Below are 16,099 nucleotides of genomic sequence, written 5' to 3' on the forward strand. Positions count from 1 at the left end.
TCACCACAGTGCTCCCAGGGGGATGCTTCACCAGAGTGTTCCCAGGAGGTATCCACCACAGTGCTCCCAGGAAGTACCCACCCCAGTGCTCCCAGGGGGTGCTTCATCAGAGTGCTCGCCAGGAAGTACCCACCACAGTGCTCCCAGGGAGATGCTTCACCAGTGTTCCCAGGAGGTACCCACCACAGTGCTCCCAGGGGGTGCTTCATCAGAGTGCTCCCAGGAAGTACCCACCAGTGCTCCCAATGGGATGCTTCACCAGTGTTCCCAGGAGGTACCCACCACAGTAATCCCGGGGGGTGCTTCATCAGAGTGCTCCCAGGAGGTATCCACCACAGTGCTCCCGGGGGGTGCTTCATCAGAGTGCTCCCAGGAGGTATCCACCTCCCAGGAGGATGCTTCCCAGGGGTGCTCCCAGGGGGATGCTTCACCAGAGTGTTCCCAGGAGGTATCCACCACAGTGCTCCCAGGAAGTACCCACCAGTGCTCCAGGGGGATGCTTAATCAGAATGCTCCCAGGAAGTACCCACCACAGTGCTCCCAGGGGGATGCTTCACCAGTGTTCCCAGGAGGTATCCACCACAATGCTCCCAGGAAGTACCCACCCCAGTGCTCCCAGGGGGTGCTTCATCAGAGTGCTCCCAGGAAGTACCCACCCCAGTGCTCCCAGGGGGATGCTTCACCGGAGTGCTCCCAGGAAGTACCCACCACAGTGCTCCCGGGGGGATGCTTCACCAGAGTGCTCCCGGAGTGTATCCACCACAGTGGTCCCTAGGGAGCAGAACCTCACTATGGATTTTGCTCCATCATGAGTCACCCTCCTCAAGGATAACACACCATTAGAGAAAGTGACCCCTTGACGATGACATCCCTCAGGGCTGTTACATCCTGCCCCGGTGCAGATACCAACTCTCTCCCGCGGGTGCCATTCCACCAGGGGACCTTACCTGGGACGGGGTGAGCACCGGCCTACTCCCCTCACCCTACGGTTCAGTGCAGACTGTGTTTTGGCTTCTCACGCAAATGCTGCATTTACGTGCCGTCCCTGGACCCGCAGGTGGTCCCAGTCAAGGGAAGAGCCTGAAATGCATCTCTGCTCAGACCCACCCATGAGTACGTCCCCAGAGCCCTGGGGGCTGGTGGGCCGGCCGCCCTGTGCATCTTCTCACTGCGCTGCTCGGCCTTGGCGGCGGTGTGGTTTAGCCCGGGCCGCTGGGCACAGCGGGCTCCGTGCGAGGCACCCCCGACTCTCCATGGGCGGGGGGGGCGGGGGGGGGCGCCTCTTAGGCTCAGGGCACTTCCGGTCCTGACTGCTCACCTAACAGGCAAATCCACTCAGGGGGCTCCGTTGGGGCCCCCACTTCTGGACCATGGACAGAGCAGGGGAAATGGCCCCCTGCCCTTCTCCCCCAGGGGGTGGAGGTGGCCAGTTCTGCCTCTGCCCCCTCCCTCCCTGAGCCCTCATTTCTCCACAGAAAGGTCACCCGGCTCTGAATGGTGCTGGGGCAGCGGGAACAAGGCCGGCCCTCCACGGAGGTGAGCCGCCACCCGGTGCGCAGAGAAGACTGAGCAGGCAGAAGGGGCGGGACGGGACAAGGGACAGGTCCCAGGCAAAGGCCGGGAGGGCATCCCACAGCAGGAGCGGCCCTGGGGGAGCCAGTCCAGGTGAAGCCGGAGATGGGAAGGTCTAGAAGCCCACGCGGCGCTCCGCCCCTAGGCAGGGGTGACCGGCAACCCCGGGGCTCCGCCCAACGCACCCGGCAAAGACCCCCTACCTTCTCCAATGCCACACAAAACACCCAACCACCTCGTGATCGAAATCAAGACTGTATTTATCTTCATTGATTGACACGAGAACTGAATGTTTAAAGCAACCACAGTCCACAGTGGAAACGGGTTGAAAGTACAGAACGGAGCAAATGGCTGCGGACGTCGAACCGACAAGGCTCAAAAGTGCGGCGGACACACGTGTGGCCGCTGGGGAACAGAAAAGGGCGCTGAGGGCAGGGCAAGGCGGCGTTCGAGAGGTTATGAAAGCAAACCCGAAAGCAAAAGGAAATCATGCCAAGGCCTCGGTCGGGGCAGGGCCACGCTGAGAAACGTTTGCTGACGGCCTTTGCACAGGAGAGAAAACACCGGTTACCGTTTCGTTTTGTGATGAACCTTTACTCTTCACTCCTAAAAGTCTGCTTGTCAGGTACAGATTCCGAAACGCTGCGCAAACAAAACCAGGATCCACAGAAGTGTCCTGCGGCCAGAGCCGGCCAGTCCCAGGGAGGGCAGGGCCCCGGGGCTGGGGACCGGGCAGGCCGGCGTGGCCGCTCCGAGCCTCGTTCCCCGGACGGCGGCCCAGCCCCACCTCAGAGCGCTTGCATAGTTGAAGGGTCGGTGCTGCAGTTAAACTTGCGCGCGTTTCCAACTGACAGCGAGGGTTTTTTTTTTTGTGACCGTGTTAAACAAATAACCAGAGAGGTTTCTAGAAACTTTTTATAAAGTCTACCCAGGTTAAGAATTTAATAACGCCATATATTTATATTAACAGACTATTTACATATTTCATTTTTTTTAAAAACCGAAAAAATCCTCTTACGCTTCTGCATAATAAGGCAAAAAAAGTTTTGTACATTATTATTATTATTTTAATATATATCTGTAACTTCGGTTCCCAGTACCAAGGGAGGGCCAGGGCCGGCCCTGAGTGGGGGGCCTCACAGTGCGCTGGACAAAATGACCGTGTTTTCTCCATAAATAAGACAAGATCCTGGGGCTCTAGAGAGGGATCTGAGGCCTTTACATTGCAAATCCGAACTGAAGGTAAAAAAGCAAAAGTTTCTTGTTTTAAGTGTCTAAAGAGCACAAAATTGAAAAAAATACAAATCTATTAAAAACGCTTCTCACCTGTGGGAAAAGATGTACAAACTCGAATTCTCTTCCAGTGGCCTAACCTCAAGCTCGGAAAACGAAAGATCACCCCCAGCAAGGCTGTGGATGAAACTCCCCGACTCCGCGGGCTTCCAGCGGAAAGCGAATGTCACCCCAGGACTGACGGCGCTGTGCTTAGGTTCTAGAAACGTCCACGTAGAAAAGTTTACAGCAGTGCATTTGTGGGAGGGTCTCTGTACAGGCGGCGCGGGGTCCCGCGGGGACTACCGCGCCTCCACCTCCTGGGGGTTGCGGGACGGGGAGTAGTCGCGCGCCTCGGGCCCGTGGGCCCCCAGCGGCGTAGTCCTGCTCCGCGGCGGCGGCCCCGGGGGCGTGGGGGGCCCGCCCGCGGCCACCAGCGGGGGCGGCGCGCCGAGCGCGGCGGCGGCCGCGGGCGGGGTCCGCGCCAGGAGCCCGTTGTGCAGCGCGGCGGCGGCGGCGGGCCCGAGGCGCGGGTAGTGCAGGGCGCCCAGCGCGGGCAGCAGCGCGGCGCCGTCGGGCAGGTGCGGGGCGGCGCCCAGGTGCGCGGCCCGCGCGCGCTCCAGCTCCTCGCGGCGCGCCTCCCGCAGGCGCTCGGGGCTGTAGTCGTGCGGCTCGCGGTCGCGGTAGGGGCGCTCGGGGGGCTCGAACAGGGCGGTCGGGGCCGGGGCGGGGGCGGCGGCGGCGGCGGGCAGGGCGCGCCGGGGCAGCTCCAGGCCGCGGTAGGCGTCGCGCAGGGGCTCCCACGCGAAGCCCAGGCGCTCGCGGCCCGCGGGGCCGGGGCCGAGCTGCAGGGGCGCGGGGCCGGCGCGCGGGCGCTCGGGCGCGGGGTGCGGGCCGGCCCCGGGGGGCTCGGGCGCGTCGCCGTCTTCCCTGCGTTCCTCCTTGACTTTCACGTCGCCCTGGGGCCGCTCGGCCGGCGCCTCGGGCGGCTTCCCCGGCTCTCGGCCCAGGAGGCCGGCCAGGCGCAGGCTGTCGCCCAGGGCCGCCTTGCTGTAGGGAGACGGCGGGCGCGCGGCCGGCTTGGCGCCGTCCTCCCTGGCCGGTGAGCGGCTCTCCTTGACGCGGGGCTCGGCCTCGCGCTCGGCAGGGACCCCGGGCCGGCACGGCTCGCCCTGGCCGCGGAGCAGGAAGCCGCTGACCGGGTAGCCCACGGGAGCTGCGGGCGAGGCCCGGCTCAGCAGGCGCGTCTTCTCCAGGAGGTCCCTGGGAGGGAGGAGACAGACACCTCACTCAGGCTCCGCCCAGGAGGCGCTTTCAAGCTGTTTGCTCCCAAGTTCCCACCCTCTAGGACCTCAAGATCCCTCGGGCTGAGTGTGTGGGGGTGGGAGGTCCCTTTAGCACCCTGTCAACACATGGTAACAAACCCACACCCTCACGAAGGACCCCTAACACCCCACGCCTCCCTCCCCTCGATAAACTGCCGGGAAGCCAGCTTTGCAGACCTCTTCCCGCATACCCAGGCCGCTAGGCCTGTAGGTGGACCCTCAGTGAGGAAGTCGGGCCCAACCAAAGTCACTGGAAGGGTAGGATCCTGGAGTCCCATCTTGGCCATGGCTGACCCTAGTTCTCCTTCACGAGGCCGAGTCCGGGGACAGGGAAGAGGTCATGGATCTCAGGACTGGTGTATGAACTGTGGCCTTGGCTGGGGACGCTTCTCTGCTCTTGTCCCCTCGGCCAGCCGGCCACAGCTCAAAAACCCTCAGATTCCAGACTCTGCTGCTGACTCTGGACTAGGACTTCCGCCTCCCCTGCCCCAGCCTAGTCCTGCTGCCCAGGGGCATCCTCCCGGCCAGAGGATTCCCCCATGGGTGCTCCTCCCAGACCTGGCCCCCACCTGGAAGATGCAGGTGGTTCCGTGGCCCTGCTAACCCGAGCTCCCTGCAGAGGGCCTACTGTGGTCAACAAGCCAAGTGTCCCGGTTGCTCCTTCCAGGGGCGGACCCTCCCCCCTCTGGACGGCCCCTGCCCACATCCTGCCCCATCTGGGGCTCTCCCTTGGCCTTGCCCAGCCCTGAGGGTGCAGCGAGGGGGGTCATCAGGGCAGAGCCCTGCAAAGCCGGCAGGAGGCCACAGGAGCCGGCTGGGTGCCACTCACCGCTCCCGCTCCTCCCTGCCCTTGTCTGGCTCCCGGTCGTGGTTGGTCAGGGCTGAGACCCGATCGGGGTCCACAGGCTTAGGCCATGGGGGCGGTGTGGGGAAGGAGGGAGGCGCCCGGTGCAGCCGGTTCCAGGCCTCGTGGGGGCTGGGCAGGCCGTGCAGCGCGGAGCTCTCCTTGGGGGCGAAGATGCCGCTGCCCTGAGCTGGAGGGGGGCGGGGTATGAGGCCGGGATAGCACTGCACCTTTGCCCAAGGAGCCCCATCCCTGCCCAGGGCACCCCGTGGAACCTCAGGGCTGCTGGGGGGGGAAGCACTCCGTTTCCACGTGCTGAAGGTGTACCCCAGGGGGCAGCCAGAGGGGACCAGTCAGCCAGGGGTCAGGGTGTGGCCCAAACCCACGAGGAGCTCCGGCGTGCACGCAAGTGAATGGGAAGCAAGCACGGGGGTCACTCACTCAGTGCGTGGCTCCCCAGGCCTCCGAAGGCGTTGCTGCCCAGGCTCCCCAGGCCTCCGAAGGTGCCTGACCTGCCGAACGGGTCTGTGGGGACAGCGGGGCTCAGGCTTCTGTGTGGCTCATGCCAGAGCTCCCATGTGACTCATGTGCACCAGGGCCTGTGCTGTGACTCCAGCAACTGCTACCTATACAATCTGAGGGTCGCCTCCCCACCCACCGACATCCCCTGCCCCAGCCCTGAGGTCTGCAAAGACCCAGGCCGACTTCAGGGACCCGAGAGCACCTACCTGTCAGGTGACCAGAGGTCAGGAAGCTGCCGGGATGGGCCGAGGGTCCGAATGGGTTGGTGGTGGGGTGGGCTGCACCTGTGGGGCGGGGTGGTGGAAGCCTGATGTACCGGGGCCTGTTTGTGGCTCGTTCCCAAGGCGGGGCCACCCCAGCTTCCTCTGGGGATGTCCACACCTCCCACCGGAAGCACGCCGAAGGGGGCAGGTGGTGGTGGAGCCCCTGGGGAAAGGGGCACAGAGAGCCTTCAAGGCTGCCCCTGAAAACGCAGACGGGAACCTCCAACTAGAAGCTAATGTGTCATCGTAGCCACTCGAGTGTCCTGGTGCACAGCGGCCAGTGTCATGGCTGAAGACAGCAGCTCCTCCCGTGGGGTCCCCCGCCACAGCCCACAGGTGTCTGCTCTGCCACTCATCCGTGGCCCTGCCCTGGCTCTCCTGAGACCCCCTGACCCCACCCCAAGGGCAGCAAGTGGGGCGCGGGCCCCGAGAAGGGGCACTGGGTCAAGGGGCCCGGCCTTGCCGCTAGGGTGGGACACACGGCCTCCTTCTCGAGGGTGGGTTTCCGGCGAAGACCAGTGATGAGGCCACCGGCCTCTCCGGCGTCCCCCGTCTTGGGAGACCCCCACAGGGGAGTGTTTATGTTTTTGCTGGGCTGCCGCAGGCACGGAGCTCCCCCACCAGAAAGCTAAACCCAGTCCTGAATGACCCCCGGGCCAAAGAAATCAAACAGGAAATCAGGAAACGAGAAGTGGCTGGCCCAGGGCTGACGAAGCCCAACACCAGCGTGGGGGTGAACCGTCGCCTGCAAAGAACACAGGCAGCGAGAAAAGGCCACCAAGTCAACGGGCAGGCTTCCAGCTCATGCTGTTTGGCGGGGGGCGGGGGGAGGGCAGCGGCAGAGAGGGAATCCCCCAGCCATAGCCTCGGAGGGCGCCCCTTGTGGGGGGCGTGTCCTGGGCGTGTGGGCGGGGCCGAATGGGGAGCCCAGGCTCCTGAGCACACCCAGCTCGCGTCCCGGGGGCTCCAGGGACTGAAGCCCAGACGGGGTCTGCAGAACGCCAGTGCGTTGGAGCCAGGGGCCGAGACGAGCCACCATGCTTGTGCGGCCAGCCCGGGGGACCCTGCCGCGCCCATCCACCCAGCCTGCTGACGGGCCCCCCCTGACTGTCCACGCGTGTCCGTGCGACCTGGCTGCGGGTGGAGGTGGGCCTGCGTGAAGACGGGGGGGGGGAGGGGGGTGGAGGAGAGTGTTCAGGGCGGGCTCTCTGGACCGGCTGCCCGTCCCTGAGGAGGCACGAGAACCGCGTGGGAGCGCACACAGCCTGGGCCGAGGCAGCCGACCCGGGAAAGGCCTGCTCGTGAGGCCGGGAGCTCGGGTCTCAGGAGGGAGGTTTCTCTCCTTTCTCGGACAGGAGTCCCTCCTGAACCTCGCTCACTCGTGCAGACCCTGGTTCACACGGAGCACCGCCCTCCTGGGAGGTGTGGTTTGGGTGTGTGCGGGCCAAGGTGCCCACAAACACTCTGGCCTCTGGGTCCGTGGGCTCCCCTGTGAAGCACGTGTTTTCCCGGGACCCCACAGGACAGCGAGCCCTGCGCCTGGCTTCCGCTGATCTCGCCCCACACGCCTCTCCCCTTCGCCCACGTGCTGCGTCCCTCCCCTGTGACACGTGCTAGCTGTGGGGGTGACCTCTACTGAGGTGGAAGGGCTCCTCGTGACCCTCGAACCTAGGGGTGCTCCTGGGGCCCCAGCACGGCAGGCCAGTGCAGGGCGGACGCGGGAATTCTCGGGGCAGGGTCCTGCCGTTCTGAGGAAGGCGGTAGGCCTTCCTGAGAGGGAGGCGGGGCTGGGGGAGGGGCAGCCTGGGTGCCGGGAGGACCCCCGGCCCTCCTGGCCTCAGCAGGGACGAGGGAGAGCCGGGGCAAGCGGCAGAGACCGCCGGACGGCAGGGCGGGGCAGACTTGCAGCGTGAGGAAAACAAACGCGGCCGAAGCGTCTAGAGGGGTCCTGCTCCGAGACCGGCCAGAGGGAACAGGCAAAAGCGCCCCTGCCCGCCGGACACCCCCTTTCCTCGTGCTCTGGACGGGGCGCCTTACCCGAGCCGGAGAAGAGGGGCCGGGCCAGCTCCTGCGGGTACTGCAATCCGGCAAACACGCCCGGGGCGGGGGGTCTGCTGGACAAGTCCAGCTTGGCGCCCACCTCCAGCTTGTGGGGCTCCAGCTGCACCTGCTGAAAGGGACAGAGCGTGCGCTGGGCCTGTGGCCTGGTCAGCCCCTGACCGCCACCAAGCGTGTGACGCTACCTGGGCACTGGTCCCAGTGAGGCCTCGTGACTCAGCACGGCGTGCGGCCGTGACAACGCGTGCCGGGTGCAGGAGGTGTTTCGTGAACTGCTCTTTGGAAGCTGTGTGTTTTACGCTAATGCAGATCTCGATTTGGATGTTGCCTTTTCGTTGGAAATACCTTACCTGGGTTAAGATTTTGCAAAGCTGAGCTGAAACGTACCTACGTTGCTTTAAATATGCTCAAAAGCTCCCCCGTGACTGAATTTGGCATCACTAGTGACGTTTAAATTTATCTAATTTAAACCGAGAAAGCCCGCGCCTCAGCGCTGAAGGCCACACCAGGCACGGGGGCCGGGTGAGCGCTTCCTGGTTCCGCTGTGGTCCCGCAGCCCCTGCGGCCCTGCCAGCCTCCGGCTCCCCATCGGGGAAGCGGGGGCACGCTCGGTGTGACGGGGGAGGGAACCCCAGCCCAGGCGGGGGCACCCCCACAGTGCTGCTGCGTGTGGAGGCCGCCCCGCCCCTTCCCCGCCCCCAGGGTGACGCCAGGACACCTGCGGAGGGCAGCACCCATGTCTCGTGGCAAGCCCAAGCCCCTGCCGACTTCTCGTAGCCCCCGGGACGTGATGGTTTTTGAAAGCCGTGCATGGAGGTGGCGTGTGTGACCAGAGATGTGTGGAGGCGGGGTGGGGGCGGGTCCCCCAGCTGGCACCACCCACCCCTCCCTAACCGCAGCCTGGGGTCCTCCTGCGTGGTCCCCAGCCAGACAAGGGCGCAGCAGGGACGCCCTGGCGCTCTGCCCGTCGGCAGCAGGGGCAGCTGGCGCTCACCTTCATCTTCTGCTGATGGCGATAGATCTGCCAGGCGATCTGCACGTGCATGGCACACCACTTGCCGGGTTTCTGTGACGGGGCGGGCCACACACTCAGCTGCACAGCGGGGACCTCTTCACCCTGCCCCCCCCCCCAGAGTCCTGCCGGCACAGGCACCCCTGTGGCCATGCAGGCGGAACCCAGGATCCTCCCCAGCTGCGAGCCTCCCCGAGACCCCTTCCTCCCAAGGAGGCGTGCACGTCCACGCGGACGTGTGCCACACACTCACCCTGACTGCCGTCCGGTACGGGTCAGATACCTACCGTTGAGAGAGAACAAAGAGTTAGGTCCAGGCTCTGAGGGTGGCCGGGTCTCAGGGCTGGCGGTGGGGGACGGACATGCCCCACAGCAGCCACCCCCTCCCCCAGCGAGGGGCACCGGGCTGGCTGGGGTGACCGCAGGGAGGGTCGGGCACTGTCGCACCTACCCCGGGGGCTTTCTGGAGGAGGGTGTGAACAGCACTGGCTCGACCCGTTACCTCGATTGGGTTTGAAGTCTGAAGGGAGAGAACGGGGTGTGAGACAGCTGCAGACCCCAGGTGCCCAAGTCCACCTTCCACACTGCCCCCCCCCCCCCCCACCACCCCACAAGGGGAGGCCTGGGTTCCTACATCCTCAGCCCAAGGGCTTCTGCAAAGGTAGGAAGGGGATCCCGACACAGCCATGCCTGGGTTGGGGGGCTGAAACAGCCCGGCTTCAGGGAGGGTCAGAGAAGCAAGCCCAGTCCTGCCCGGGGCCTCCTGTGGCACAGACAGCCCCGTAGCGGCCACCCCACACGACCTCACCTCTGCCCTGGTCCTCCTCACCCTGCCCTTGAGCATGCCCGGCTGAGGAGTAAGCATGCGTGAAGCATGGCTCCCGCCGTCCCCTGGTGCCCCACCCTGCTGCCGTCTAGACTGGGGGTCCCGCTGCGGGGCTGCACAGACGCATCCCACCCGGAACGGTGGCTCACCCCCACACTTGGATCGCAGCACGTGACTGCGTGGCGGGGCCTCCCGCTGTGCCCTGAACCCTGTCCCACCCCAGGAGCAGCTGGTACCTTGGGCTGAAAAGCACCCTGTAGGGACCCAAAGGGGCCCGGGTGTGGGAGCAGGGTGGGCAGTCCGGGGATGGCAGAAGAGAAGGATGGGAAAAACTGCAAGAGAAAGACGGGAGCGTTCCGGGGGCCCCGCTAGGAGCACGGACATCCCGGGTGGGGGCTGTGGGGCCCGGCCCCCTGCACCCGGCAGAAGGTGCCCTGACAAGGCCTCTGGGTAGGCGTGGCTCCACCCTTCACCCGCCCCCTCCAGCCCATGGACCAGGGCAGTGACCACGAAGGACACTCACGTTGGAATGTCGGAAGTAGGGGCTGTCCAGCTTGGGCGCGTATTTGTCAAACTGGAAGGGAAAGAGGTGGACGTGAGGCCTCCCGAGCCTGCCCACACCCTCCACGGGGCCCAGCACCCGCGCCCCCGTTGGCCAGGCAGTGGCCCGGATGGCTGTCCTGCCTCCTGCAGCTGGTAGTCTGCGGCCAGCTGTCTCCCTGAGGGCATTTCCAACAGCCTTGAACTGGCCTCTTGGGCTCAGGTTCTCAAACTGGGTGGATCTAAGTAAGGGGCCCCTGTTCTAATGGTCCCACTGTGGGAGTTGCAAACTGGCCGGTCTGGACACTCTGAATCTATTCCTGAGGCCCAGGAGGTGCTGCAGCCATGACAGGGGTCGGGAGGGGGGGGGGGCAGGGCCAGTGGTCAAGCAGTGAGACGCCCCCAGGCCCCCAGCAAAGCCTGGTGGGGGTAGACTCTGCCCCACACAGCAGCTGGCTCATGAGAGGAAGCCCCAGGCCCCACGGGAGGGCATCCTGGTTCCCCGGCCCCTCAGCCCTCAGTCTCTGGACCTGCTGCAAACCGAGACTTGCAGACCCTGTGTGGGCACAACTGGCCCCAAGGCCACGTCACCTGTGTGGATGTGGGGCACCCGCCCGAACCCAGGACAGGAAACCTCATGACGTGACGTCACCCAGAGGGGGGCCAGAGGGAGGGGCCAGAGGGACAGATGGACGGCAAGGGCCGGCGCCGGCCTGCGTGCGTGCGGAGAGCGTCTGCGTGTGCCTGCTGTGTGTCCCGCCGCCCGGGCCGCCCCCGCCCGTCCGCCCGCGCGCGCGGGGGGGTGGGAGGGCCTACGCACCGGCGGGGGTGCGGCGGGCTGCAGGAGCGGCGTCGGGGGCAGCCCCGCGGGGAAGGGGGCAAATGTGTGTTGGTGCTGGTGTGTGTGCTGGTGTGTGTGTTGGTGCTGGTGGAACTCCGCCCGCAGCAGAGCCCCCGGGCCCAGGGGGGCGCCGGGCCGCTCAGCGCTCTGGACCAGAAAACGCGCGTTCAGCTCTTGCCTGAGCAGCTCGTGATCTACAAGAGAAAAAGAGAGAGAGACGGAGAGGCACGTCGGCCGCGGGCTCCCGGCGGGGCGAGGCGGATAGTCACCTGGCACTCCCGGTTTCGGCAGGCCAAGCCGTGGTGGCCGCTCGCTAGGTGCGGGCCCCAGGGTGGAGGTAAGAGAGGTGCCTGTGACCAAGTACCAATCAGAATCCCCGAATGAGGCTGGCAATACATGATTGGCTGGCTGAATGAGATCAACAGGCTGGCATCTAAAGGCAAGAAAGAACACCGTGAGCCGCCGGGGGGGCCCCCAGAGCCGGCCACAGGGGAGCCCTGCCCCGCCGCCCCCACCCCCACCCCCACCCCCCAGCCCAGCATCCTGGTCCCATTCCAGGGCACGGAGCTGCCCCAGACCTGAGTTGGGCCGCTCAGAATCATAAAAAGAACTTGGAAACAAGACCCATGGGAAAAAGAAGTCTTCAATGACCCAAGGTTCGGCCTTGAAGGGGCGCCCTGCCGGAACCAAACGGGGAGAGAGAGGCCAGACGGCCGCGGTTCACCTGGAGACCCTCCTACTCCAGGATGCGCTCTACACGCCCCCCACAGACCCTGCCACACCAGGGACGAGCAGGTCCTGGAAGTATCTATTGGCAGTGGAGCAGCTCCAGGCGCCCCTCCCCTTGACCGGGCCTGGCCAGGGCTCGGGGCAGAGCCGGGGGCTCCGGTGTGGCCGCGTGCCCGACCCAGGTGAAGGCAGGACGCCGCGTCTGTACTGGGCGGTGGGGCCCCCTTGGGAAAGGCAGCCTGCGGGGCCCAGAGCCCTGCCATCTGTCCATGGGGTCCTTCAGCAGGTGCGGGGTGGGGCCTCAGGAGACGGCACCCGTTCCCCGGGGCGAGGCCTCCCCACCTGCCCAGAGGCCAGGATCAGAGTGGAGGGGGACAGCGACCCCGGCCCCAGCCAGCACCTACCGGCAGGGTGTCCTGGGATGACCAGGCTGTTGGCCGGCAGCGCCGGGGGCGGGGGCAGTGTCGGGGGGGCGGCGAACATGGCCGCCGCGTGGTGCTGGTGCTGGGCCTGCGAGCGGAGCGCCAAGTGTGAGGTAGACAGGTGGGGGCCCGGCCCGAGAGGCGACAGGGACGCGTGCTTCGCGAGCCCGAGGCTGGCGCTGCTGCTGGCGCTGCTGCTCCTGCTGCGGGGACGAGGGCTCAGCGGCTGCGCGCGGGGGCCGCGCGGCCCCGCCCCCCGGCCCGCCCCCGACCCCGCCCACCTGAGGCTGTGCAGGCCGTTGTGCGCGGCCTGGCCGGGGCCCGCGAAGGCGCCCAGGGGCAGAGGCACGTGCGTCGGGAGCGGGGCGCGGGGCTGCGGGGGCGCTGGCGGCGGCTGCGGGGTGAGGCGGGGCAGGGCGGGGGCTTCCTTCTTGACCGGCGGGCTGGCCGGGGCGTCCGGCGCGGGGCCGGCGGGGGGTGCGGGGCTGCGCACGGCAGGCAGGAAGGGCGGCGGCTCCGCGCTCAGCTCACGGCTGCGCTCCAGGCCTGAGACCTTGGGCGGCGCCCCGGCCTTGGCCTCGGCCTCCTCGCCCAGCGCGGGGCCTGCGGGAGAGAGGGCGGAGTGAGCTGGGCCCAGGCGGCGAGGTCCTGCCCTCGCCCCAGCGCGCGGGGCTGGGGCTGCGGCTGCGGCTGGGGAGCTGGGGAGGAGGGCTGCCCGCGCAGAGGGCCCGCAGCAATCCCTGCGCGGGCCTCACGACCCCACTTCACGGAAGGGAGACGAAGGGCAGCACAGGATCGGCCCCAGCAGAGCTCCGGCCCCGAACCTGTGCTTCCTGCCTCGGCTGCACCTTCACTTGTTGCCCTTGCGACCGAGCGACACGCATGCTAGTGGCCTTTTTTCTGGAACCACCCGGGTGACCCATAGCCTGAGCCCTCTCTAGGCCCATGACCTGGGGGGAGGGAGCTGCTGCACCCCCCCCCCCAACATCCGCTGTCCCTCATCACCTACCCGGGCAGGTCCACCTGAGTCCGCTCCCTGGGAACCCAGCGTTTGTGCTCAGGTGTGCTCATGACCTTGAACTGCCGCCTACGCACTCCAAACCCTCCTTTCCAGGCAGTGTCTCAGGTTACATGCCCCGGGGGCCCAGTAGGTTAAGAAATACCCTAAGCAGGCTAGGCAGAGGGCATGTGTCCAGGCCAGAGGAGGCTTTGCCTCGAGGGGATGGCAGCCCAGTTTCCCAGGAGTGGAAATCAGGTCGCTGAGTGTGGTCACCCTGTTTGGGCTGCTGGCGGACCTCACGTCCTCCAGGGGCCCATCCCCCCCTGCAGCCACATGGCTGTGGGACCCAGGCCAGCAGCAAGACCCGAGGACTCTGCTGGAACTGCTGGGAAGTCTCTTCCCCCGGCAGAAACAGGCGGCAGCAGGAAATGGCTCCTCCTGCGTCCTCTACAGTGACATCTCCCTCCGGAGCCACCACCTCATCTGTTTGCTCAGGGGCAGAACCAGGGGGAGGCCACCGCCGCTAGCACTGCCATGAGAACGGGGAGGGAGCACTGCTGGCTTCAGCCCCATGGGTCACGGCACGGCCTCTGCCCACGCACAACAGCCTGCGGGGGCCGGCCCCTTGCACAGTGAGAGCAGCCACCGAAGAGGCAGGTGTGGGCCATGCAGACCGGTGGCCCCAACCCTCTGGCCCTCCTGGAGCCTCTCCCCTCACTGGGAAAGCATGAGCGACTCTTGATCACCCCTGGTGTGCACCTGCCGAGGCCCCTCAAGGCCTCGACTGGTTTCCTGAGCTCTGCCTGCAGCAGTGAGGGACCTGGCAGCGGGCTGAACTGTGCCAAAAAACTGTGTCCAAGCTGTAATCCCTACTACCTGCTGATGTGACTGAATTTGGAAAAAGGGTCTTTGCAGATGTCACCAAGCTAAGAATTCTGAGATGACATCAGTCTGGAATGGGGTGGACTCTAAATCCAGGGATGAGTGCCCTTGTAAGAGAAAAGGAGGCGGCAGCCAGGGAGGTGGGAGGGATACGGCCACAAGCCCAGAGACCCCCAGAAGTCGAAGAGGCAGGAAGGAACCTCAGAGTTTTCAGAGTGTGGCCTTGCCAACACCTTCACCTCAGACTTCTGGTCTCCAAACCTGTTGAGAGGGTAAGTGTCTGTCCGTCTTGAGCCGCCCAGTTTGTGATCGTTTGTTGAAAAGGAGACGGTTCTGTGTTACCCCCCATGTGAAATGCCAGCAGAGTGCCTTTCTCTCCCTGGACCTGTCTGGCATCCCCGACCCTGGATGCTTGGCTGAAATGCTGACTCGAGGACGAGCCTTCTCCACTTGAAAGCACGTGGAGGCTGTGTCCTGCTGCATGGGACCTGTTGCTGAGGACGCCCGTCTGCATGTGCCGCAAAGCCCGTCCTGTGCAGTCACATCTGGAGGCAGTCTTCCAAGCAAAAGGGCCCCCTCTCCGTGCTGGGTCCAGTGATCCCCCCTGGGCCACAGCTGGTACTGGCAGGCTGGATTACAAAGGCCCCTCCTGGCCTTGAATGGCTGGATGCTGGGGCGTTCACTCTCCGGAGCAGTGCTGCCCAGGACAGCTTTGGGGCACCATGAAATGCTGTGCACCTGTGCCACCCGCATGGGGCTACCGGCCAGAGGAAGGGCTGCTGTGCAGGGAATCTAGTCACTTCATGTCAGTGTGAGTCACGTACGCAGTGGTGGCGCTGGTGGCCAGCCTACACTGTGGCAGGGGTGCCTCAGCAGGCCCCAAACCATGACCTGCCAGTTGTCCCCAGAACACCTGACCCCATGAGCCTGGGGGAGGGTCTGGGAACGTGCACTACTAACAGTCCCGGGGAAAGGGCAGGAACCCCACTTTGGGAACCACTCTTCCAGGGCTGGCCCTGATCCTGACTTCTGCATTCCTTGTGGCTTTCTCTGGGGGGCTGTAAATCATAGCACCTAACTCCTGCCTCAGGCTCTGCATCCCCAGAATCCAACCCACAATAGCGCCTAACCTGGAGCCCACTCTCTTGCCCTGAGGGGCCCACTGCCCCCTCCAATGATGACAGTGTGTCCTGTCCCTTCCTAGAGGCCAGGAGGTGAAGCTAAGGAACGTGCTTACCTTTATCGGCTGCTGGGGCAAAGAGCTTCTCGGAGCCCACAGATGCCTGGAAGACAGAGAGGAGGATCAGAAACTAGAGGGGACTGAGGGCCGGGGGTGAACTAGGCTCTTACCCCTGCCCCCAGGAAACAGGTCTGGGCAGGTTTTGTGCCTGCGAGGGCTGGGAAGAATGTGTCCTCCTGTGCCCACAGCCTCCACATAGGAGGGCGAGTATGCCCAGGCCCAGCTTTGAGCAAGTGGGCACACAGGTCACTCAGCCTGTGAACCAAGGACGCCCTGCTCAGCAGAGATGTGGGGGCTCAGGGTGGCCCTGCCAGTGGGGAGCTGGGACCTGGGACTTGGGTGTCTCTTGGCAGTGTTAGACCCAGGAACCCGATGACTCCGCCGGGCCTGGGCCTGGAGGAGGGAGCAGAGCCTGGGACCGAATGGGCCGCGGGACAAAATGCGGTCACAGTGTGGCCCAAGTCACAGGTCTGGGGACCATGGCTGTGACGAGGTATCGGCTGTCCAGGGAGGAGCATTCCACTCCAAGTGGTTTCTGATGGACCCCACCTATGACTTTCTCCTCCTGGGGAGACACCCACATGCACGCAGGGTTGCAGGATATTGGGGTGAGGACGTGGTCCTGTGTGGAGAACTTTGCCATGGCTCATGGGAAGGAGCTCCATTAAGACTGCCCTGACTAGGGGCGCCTGGGTGGCTCAGTCGGTTAAGCGGCCGACTTCGGCCCAGGTCACGATCTTGCGGTCCGTGA

The 16,099-nt window shown here is 65.3% G+C and overlaps 1 protein-coding gene across 10 annotated transcripts in view; it reads right to left on the reverse strand.

Annotated features, from left to right (window-relative positions):
- Positions 1–1,811: 1,811 nt before the first annotated feature.
- FBRSL1 (fibrosin like 1) overlaps positions 1,812–16,099 on the reverse strand; it is a 79,313-nt gene continuing 65,025 nt past the window's right edge. For 2 of the 10 annotated variants that reach the window (XM_023241242.2, XM_023241239.2), the window contains 15 exons: positions 15,346–15,391; positions 12,508–12,829; positions 12,209–12,429; positions 11,440–11,508; positions 11,055–11,269; positions 10,218–10,268; positions 9,931–10,026; positions 9,320–9,388; positions 9,122–9,151; positions 8,851–8,922; positions 7,836–7,968; positions 5,742–5,819; positions 5,455–5,538; positions 4,999–5,203; positions 1,812–4,107 (listed from right to left, as the gene is read on the reverse strand). In XM_023241242.2, coding sequence (XP_023097010.1) covers positions 3,147–4,107; positions 4,999–5,203; positions 5,455–5,538; positions 5,742–5,819; positions 7,836–7,968; positions 8,851–8,922; positions 9,122–9,151; positions 9,320–9,388; positions 9,931–10,026; positions 10,218–10,268; positions 11,055–11,269; positions 11,440–11,508; positions 12,209–12,429; positions 12,508–12,829; positions 15,346–15,391 — 2,652 coding nt within the window. In that variant the 3' untranslated portion in view covers positions 1,812–3,146. Of the gene's footprint in view, positions 4,108–4,998; positions 5,204–5,454; positions 5,539–5,741; positions 5,820–7,835; positions 7,969–8,850; positions 8,923–9,121; positions 9,152–9,319; positions 9,389–9,930; positions 10,027–10,217; positions 10,269–11,054; positions 11,270–11,344; positions 11,509–12,208; positions 12,430–12,507; positions 12,830–15,345; positions 15,392–16,099 lie in introns of all 10 variants that reach the window. The other 8 variants (XR_002737111.2, XM_023241241.2, XM_023241240.2 and 5 more) reach the window with 8 other exon arrangements.

The sequence above is a fragment of the Felis catus genome, chromosome D3 (genome assembly GCF_018350175.1).
Source record: "Felis catus isolate Fca126 chromosome D3, F.catus_Fca126_mat1.0, whole genome shotgun sequence".
In the NCBI taxonomy this organism is placed as follows: domain Eukaryota; kingdom Metazoa; phylum Chordata; class Mammalia; order Carnivora; family Felidae; genus Felis; species Felis catus.